The following is an 8,360-nucleotide window of genomic DNA, read 5'->3' as shown; positions in this document are numbered from 1 at the left end:
AAAAACCTCAGTAGATGCCAAATTAGCCAAAAAGCTAGCTTGCTGCTTAAATACTAGCTAAACTCCAAAGTAGCCTATAATTCCTCAGTAAACTAAATTAGTCAAAAAAGTGAACCTGTTGCTAAAATAGATGCTAAATTAGCCGATAAAAACCTCAGTAGATAACAAATTAGCCAAAAACGGTAGCATGTCACTTAAATATTAGCCAAATTCCAAATTAGCATTAAAAACCTCGTAGGCTATCTGCCAAATTAGCCAAAAAAGTTAGCTCATTGCTTAAAAACTAGCTAAACTCCAAAATAGCCTTAAAAAACAGTAAAATAAATTAGCCAAAAACATTAGCATGTTGCTAAAATAAAAGCAAAAATTTTTACATTTGAAGACTTTCTCATTAACTTCCTATGGGGCATATTTCGCTCAATATTTCAAAAACCATAACGTTTATGAATACCAAAAATACAAGCAGTAATGTCCTGAACGTGCTGAAAGTTTTGATACCAAGATTACTGAAATCATTGAAAGCGTGATTGAGTTTTACATGCCGAAAAACGTACGGAAAGGAGCAGGAGAATCACTTTAGTGTGAATGCTTACTAAGAATTCACACAATTATTCATTTCTGTGCATAAAGGTGAGTACTAAATCACTCAAAATTACCACTTTGCAAGAAATAGTGTCAGACTATAGTGACACACAGTAAAATTCCCAACAGTTAAAGCTATCACGCTCATAAAGTTCAGCTTCACGAATACATTTTGTCACAAAATGTAATATCAACTTTATTTTATTCTGCATCGCTGCTGTTTATCCAAACTGTCCGTTAGCTAAAGCCTTTTTGCTGCCTCTTGTCTTTCGCTCCCACAGCGTCTTGCTCTGACTCGCCTCCTGATGACTTAGCAGAGCCTCCCATCATGAACCACGCAGACTGGGTAGGCTAAGGGAAGCTTCACAGCCGGACGTCCCAGACAGCAGCTTAGCTGCAGCATGTACTGCACGTCTTCCCCAGACATTAGATAAGCAGTCTGACTTGTGGTGATTAGACTAGTAGCTGTGCTTCAGGTGAGGGTTCCTGAGGGTAGCTCTATTATGCACAAATGATTACTTTCCCTAAAAAAAAAAAAAAAAAAGCCACATTTTGGCGTCTCGGCTCTTACTGATTTTTCTAAAGAAGCTGTCTCAGGGTTTTCAGGAAAAAACTGGAGAGTTGATTATAGTTAAAGGTGAGGAACCTGATCTCCACTACCTGTGTTAACTTTAATTTGAGACATTTTGTTTACTGGTTATAAAACTAATGAGCATCACGCAGTTGACATCTAACACACACGTCTATAAAGAAGTTAAGTAAAGCAGAAGATTCTGAATTTTTTTTTTTTTTAATAAATTGTGGTGTTTTATTAACTCAGAAATGTATCAGATCATGGTGTGGGGACAGTTATTTATGATGGTGTCGAGATCGCACAAGATAAAGGTTCAAAACCACCATACCTAACCCCTGCGGGCAGCTGTGGCTTTTGGTTAGTTTGGTTTTCTATTCTTGTTTTTTTTTTTTTAGCTTCAACCTTTGCTCTCTATTTTGACGTACCTGTTTGCTGTCCTCCTCCTCTTGGGCTTTGCAAAACTCCTGCTCAATGGAGCAGTCCACCAGCTCATTGAACAGTCCGACCTCCTCGCAGTTCTTCAGAAACCGTGTCGGCGTGGGTGTTTGGTCTGAAAATCAAAAGAAACGGTCAACAGGCGTACTATTGTTAATGCATTGTCTTTTTCAAAGAAACCTGAACATTTAAGGATGGATTTTTAGAATTAGTGTGCTTGAAGCTGGATTATACTTCCATATTTGTGGAACACATTGCATGACATCACTGCAGTATATTTAAAATTGTGCATTTAAGCACATTTTCAGCCAAATGTGAACCCGAAAGCTGAACACCATATGGATAGCACCCTACAAACAAATAAAAGTGATTCAAATTTGATCCAGAAGTATGTTCTTCTGTGAGAGGAAGATGATCTTTTGACATCTATTTTGCTGACATGGTACAGATCCTTCCAAATGAGTGGGGGTCTCCTTTGTTAAGGGTTCCACTTCACATTGAGGGGGGGTCGGGTGAAAACATATCAGATTTCAGACGTTAAAGGTGATTTTGGAATCATTTCAAAGGCCAAAAACACACTTTGTGGAACTTTAAAAAGAAAACCTAAAGGAAAAAAAAAATCTAAATTTTAGGATGCTCCCACATGTGCATTAGCTGTAACCTCTGAGGAGTGATTGGCCCCTTTTTTTCCCCTTTGTTCAGCATCTAACACCGAGATGTGGTCGGAGCTGTAACTCAAACAGCAGCTGCTAAAGACACCCGGCCTAGAAAACCTGATCCTGCCGTCCGCTCTGTAAATAATAAAGAGGACACATTCTGCGGTCCAGTCCAGACTTCAGACAACGACTGGTGATTCAGGGAGGCTTCTAGGAATAGAAATCAATCAGTATGGATTAGTCTCGCATTGACACCTGACACCAGATTGATTTCACTCTTCAATCTCACACTCCAGATACTGTAAACTACCGTCACCTCAGATGACAGGAAAATGCAAATCACCTCGAGCGGCGAGGAGGAGAAACTTAATACAACGTGAGGATTTGTCTGCGGTGTGTCAGCGTCCCGGCACTCTGCTGAGGAGTGCACACACAGAGCTGTAACTGCACGGGCCGTGTGTGATTTACATTACAGCTTGTACGGGACGTGCCATGAAGGTTTCTAATGACAGACGAGTGTGTCTGCGCATGAGTCACCTTGGCACACATCGCCAAACAAACCGGCCCCACTCCAGCGCCTGAATGGGTCTGTATTGATGCCGGCGTAACTCACCTGATAACATGTTGTCATTCTTTATCGAGGGGAACTTAAGTGTCATCTCATGCTTGTGTCGATGTATCATCAGATGGTCCTCTGTGGGAAATCGCTGTTCAAAATTGAAATATGCAACGTAAAAGTATTAACTGCAAGAAATCTTAAGAAGACAGTTATTATGACTGAATTTGAATCAGATTTTTTTTTTTTGTTTAACACATTCCTGTGCCATTCTTTGTCTACATATCTATGCAGGTTTAACGTATTTGGTTTTCGTCTCACCTGAGAACAGCCAGGAGCGTTACACACAAAAGGCCTTTCCTGGTCTGAGTTCATCACTCTGGCCAGCGTTTCATAAAACTTCAAAATAAAAGAAAAAGAAAACAGTTATGACACATAAGATGGGAGGATGAAAAAAAATGAATGAATGACGTTTTGTTTTTACAAATGTTCAAAGATAAAGCCTTGTGTTACATCATCTGAATCTTTGCTTGCTCCGAGCAAAAAAAGTTCTAAAACAACAAAGATCTAACTACAACAGCTTCACCAAATATACTCTATTATGCCGTTATTTATAAGTTTATTCGTAAAATATCTGAATAGTTTTGATAGAATTCTCGTTAATCGGTGCAACACAGATAAAGTGTTTCACATTCATCTGGTTTAGAGAAAAATCCTGTTTAAAGTCAAAAAGTTTACATTTATCCAACTGCTTAGAACACATTTTTGTGCAAAGTCATGTCTGATCACTGAATGAAGTTTGCTCAATTTAAAAAAGAAAACTTAAAAAAAATGATTATAGTTGTGTTCATACTTCATACGTCTCTGCTCAAAACTCCCCCATCATTTCAGATTTAGAAGTAAAGCATTAGATCAATGTGCACAAAGAAGGAGAAAAGTGCTCAAAAATACACAAAAGAAACATAAAAATTAAAGGCTTCAAAGTGTCATAATAGAATCATCTGATTCACTCCCAGAACAGTTATGCACAGCATGAGAAATCCCTCCTGCATGCCACAAAGAAATACGTCCAACAATAACTGGAAACAGATTGAACTTCTACAGAAAAATAGTAAGTAATTAAATCATTTATTATGTTTTTTAGTCATTTTACCTCAACAATATTTGACATTTTAGCTTTGAAATAATTTACCTAAACACAAATATGTATAGCAAAATTTTATTACTTAAAAGTTATATATCTGGAGCTATTTTTAACATTGATGAGATAAAAGCTGGCGCTAAATGCCAGCTCAGCTAATTTATCTTTTTTTCCCTTTAGTGGGGTGTTATCATGAATTAAAATCTGTTTCTATATGCAAAACAAAATGGGCTACATTGCACGGAATTACTGAAAAAACAAGTCCTAAAATAGCTGTACTGAGAATATTTATGTTATTTGGTAACTTCAACGTATTTACGACTAATGTGTGGACGGCAGGTCCACCTGTGGCTCTGAACAAAAGTGATGCTTCTAAAGAGTTTGGAAAATGTTTCAAAATAACTTTCTTTAAAAAAAAAATGTCATATAACCTTATAAGTATTCATTTTTTTAAATGTATTTGTCAATTTTACCTTAAAAAAACATAACATAATTTGAGAGTTAGAGAAAGTAAACTATGTAAAAAATATAAATATAAATTACCTAAAAAATGTATTTATGGTAATTATTAATATTATTTCTGTCTTATTTTACTGTCATTTCACCAAGCGCCTCACAGAGCTTTAAACATTAATATTAAAAGGTAGACAGACAGTGTCAAAGATGCTCTTCCAGTTAACGTACAGGATAATAATTACTTTTTTATTGTTATCATCTAAATTCCTCCAAACAGTTACACCAGTAAATCCCTACTCCTCACCAGAGCTGCGCTTGTGGCTAACAGGTATATATTCTATTGATGATGACAAAAATTGACCGACACTAAAATCAAACATTGTATGGCGCTTGGACCGATCAATTACAGTATTTTGAATTTGACTAAAAGAGCTGATCCACTTGCAGGTGTTCAAACTGATTTATTACACATTTTATTTTGACAGCCAAAAACAAAAAAAGAATTGCCACACATAAAGTGACATCCATCTCTCTGAATCGGTACTCTTGAATTAACTGTTAAGTGAAAATTATGACATTTTCTCTTTCCGTCAGCATGTTTTCATCCCCTGTTGACAATGTTTATGCTAGAGGCGATGACTGAAACGGCCCCAATATTTACGGCACAAACTTTGCACCATAAAAATGTGGTTATTTACACACCTGAGTGTACATTTTTATGACTGTTTTACCTAAATTTGTCCAAATCTGATGACAAGAACGACAGCAACGTCTTTTTTTTCTTTCTTTCAGACTGTTTCCTCAAGGTCAATCAAAACACTAGAATATTGTGTTATGCGAAGAAGCTGTGTTTTCCTAGCAAGATGCAGAACAGAGTCTGGACAGGTTCTCCCCGTCAGGGAGTCGGGGGGCACCGGCCTCGTTTTTCTGCACACAGAAACCAAAAATCACTGACCTGGCCTCCTCTGACACAACAAACACAACCAAGTCCACGGATGCAACTCAACTTAACACACGATGAAAGCAAGTAAAACGAGCGCCTGCAGACTTATTGTTCATTATTCATGTCTTACATCAACATTTTTTCCAGGTATGTTTATTTATTTATTTGTTATGATCTCAGATGTTTTACCTGGAGCTGTTTGTTTCCACAGATGTTGTAGGAGGTTCATTACGCCGCCATAAATCATTTTTATCAATTCTAAGGCTTTCCTCTCACGATTATTCAAAATAATCCACTCCTTGCCTTTCCTTTCCTGTTTCTAAAACGGGATTTGATCATTTTAGCACATTTTAGTGGGGAATTTAAACCATATGACACACATTCGTTTTTGCGAGCCTCTCTGTGAGTTTTCCAACAGCTTTCACACTTCAGATTATCAGTGCTGAACGCCCTTTTCCTTGAAAAGGACACTTGGCCTGCATTTAATAGAGATGTTTTAGTTTAGGAGAGGAAGTTTGGTTACACTTTACATTAACTATGTCCCGATGTGAGCAAAAAGGGAAGGATTAGGGGGTTTGACTCCAAGAGGAACAGGGAGAGAATTCTCCAGGTAGACCGCGTCAAAGGATTTTTTGTTTTAGAACAATGTGGTGTGGAAAAAGAGGTCCAAAAGCACACAGGGTTAAAGCAAGCGCAAACATGCAGAGCAATTCAAACCCCTGACTTCTCACAACCTAGGATTTGACAGCACAAGTTCAAGGCAGGATTGTGGCATTCCCTGAGGCAGGGATCTTGGCTCTCCCAGACAATGCCTGCCCTGAACTTGTGCTTCTCAGCTAAATGTGGGACAAAAACACTCCTGTGCTGCAAACTCCAGTAGATTTCAATCCCACAAAGCACAGAAACCACTTGCATTTCCCCTCCTAAAGCTTTAAAATATTTTCAACTGTTGCAGAGGAAAAGGAAATAAGTGTTAAACATAATCGGAAACAAGACATCTGTGGCTAAACTGTTGACTCGAATGGATGCACTGGTGTTAAAACTTCTGTAATTGTAGCTCCTTCTTATATGATCATTACCAGAGAAACCTCCAGCACATGAAGCAACCATCGATAAATAAACTGTGCAGGGGTCAGGTTTCCCTGCTGCAATCAGCCACTAGCCTCCAATCAAGCAGAGTTTGCACCAACGGAACCAAACAGAAGCAGAAAGTTGATGCAGACACTGAGCAGAAACTTCTTACTTTTGGTTGTTTGTGTAATTGATGGATATTTAGAAAAAAACTGTCAAAAGATTGTTTTACTTACTAAATTATCTGCATCTTTTCAGGGTTTTTTTTTAACCATAACTCATTTGATGAAATATGAAAAAAAGAAAATATGAAATTTAATATATTTTTAAGGGTTTTTATGCTATTTAACATGACAGAGCTGTGAATCAAATTTAACTTTAATCATGGCAACTTTTTTGCTTTTTTCTGTGACAGCAGGCTTGGTCAGCATAACAGAAAGTAACCTTCAACATCTCATGGAGAAGCCTGCAAAATGACGTCATGTTTCCCACACTGCTCTTTCAGACTAACTGAAAAACCTACATTTGCTGCAAAAAGGAAGCTGGTTTTTCTCGACCGGCATGGCAGAAGACGCGCGCGCTCAACCTCTTTTTTTCTTTTTCTTTTCTTTTTTTTTTTAATCCCAGACGGTCATTGGGTGAACCGCAGAGTCCTGCACCGCGCATCCCGAGATGGGACAGGCGTGACAATCCCGCATGGACTCAGTTCTGGAGCTAATCCGATACTTGAAAGTGAAAAATAAAATAAAAAAAAGATATATATTTTTATTTTTTTTTAAAGCATCTTGTTTTCGCCGTGTCTAGAGGTGTCTTCCTGCAGGATTGTCCCCCTCTGTTACCTGACAGACCGATCTGCAGCGCCGCTTCACTCAACTTCCACAACATTCAACAGATAGAGCCCCGGAGCGAGGACAAACTCCACCAACACAGCGAAAATCACTCTTAAAATCACCAAGACAGCTGGAGCGACAAACAAAACAATCTGTTGCATGAGCCAAAAGGGAGGAAAACAGTGAGAAGAACCGCTGCGAACAAAGACAACAAACCTGCAGAGGCTCCTGCACGCTCCCCTGCATGCTGGCAAGGCGCTCAAACTTACCAAACAAGTGTAGAAAATGAGAAGCAGCCCCGCAGAAGCAACCACGTTGGACTGAGCGAAGATTACAATACGATCTATTTAGAGAAGCATAACGTCACCCATGGGTGACGTCACGTGGGATTCCTGAACTTCTAAATCATTGCGGTCCGCTGGTGGGCGGAGCGACAGGGGCGGGGGCTGTGCAGAGGCACGCCCAAAGCATGGGTCCCGGGGTGGGTGTGGCGGCGCGCGCTGGATCACCTCCGCTGGATGAGAAGAGATGAACAAGTGCTTCTCACTGTTTTACAATCAGTAAAATACACTTAATTGTGATATTTTTGCATAATATAAGTAGATTCACACTAATTTACCAGCATAATGAAACAAAACATCTACATTTCTACAGTTTAGTGATGAAAATGTGTTTTTTGAAAATATAAAGTGATAAAAAAATTACTGTGTGTTCTACAAAGGGGAATTCTGGTACTCTCAGAAATTGTAGTTTCTTTCGTCAGAAGTACAGGTTTCAGCACTTCTAAAGTTGATTTTAATGTTTTTGCCAACACTCAATGCCCTTTTCCTTTACTTTGCATGTTCTGGTGGCATTTTTCTCATGATGAATGCTTTATCTAAAGAAAATTCAGCTAAAAATTGCATTTCTGTGTATTTCTTTATTTATATTGTTGTTGTCAATCCCATTTAAAGGCTTGTAGTCGTGACAGAAGCTTCAATTGGCGGGTCACCTATACACTCCCATGTATCTGTGTCTTTGTTTCACTTATCTGAGTGGGCATCTGGTTTGAATGTCTGGATAGTTATGATGTTATCATGTTAGGTTAGTGAATGGAGAGGCTGTAAGCTAGTGGGT

The 8,360-nt window shown here is 38.5% G+C and overlaps 1 protein-coding gene across 6 annotated transcripts in view; it reads right to left on the bottom strand.

Moving 5' to 3' along the window:
* The window catches only part of creb5b (cAMP responsive element binding protein 5b), a 37,993-nt gene extending 30,167 nt beyond the window's left edge, over positions 1–7,826 (bottom strand). For 3 of the 6 annotated variants that reach the window (XR_002918824.2, XR_002918825.2, XM_024268188.2), the window contains exons 1-4: positions 7,461–7,824; positions 3,125–3,202; positions 2,861–2,954; positions 1,582–1,706 (exon numbers count right to left, since the gene is read on the bottom strand). Coding sequence is in view for 4 of the 6 variants with exons in the window: in XM_024268188.2 (XP_024123956.1) it covers positions 1,582–1,706; positions 2,861–2,954; positions 3,125–3,202; positions 7,461–7,490 (327 nt within the window). In the remaining 2 variants the exon portion in view is untranslated. Of the gene's footprint in view, positions 1–1,581; positions 1,707–2,860; positions 2,955–3,124; positions 3,203–7,460 lie in introns of all 6 variants that reach the window. The other 3 variants (XM_036215931.1, XM_036215932.1, XM_024268189.2) reach the window with 3 other exon arrangements.
* Positions 7,827–8,360: the final 534 nt, after the last annotated feature.

This window comes from Oryzias melastigma, linkage group LG16, assembly GCF_002922805.2.
Source record: "Oryzias melastigma strain HK-1 linkage group LG16, ASM292280v2, whole genome shotgun sequence".
Lineage (NCBI taxonomy): Eukaryota > Metazoa > Chordata > Actinopteri > Beloniformes > Adrianichthyidae > Oryzias > Oryzias melastigma.
This window is presented reverse-complemented; position numbering and strand designations above follow the sequence as displayed.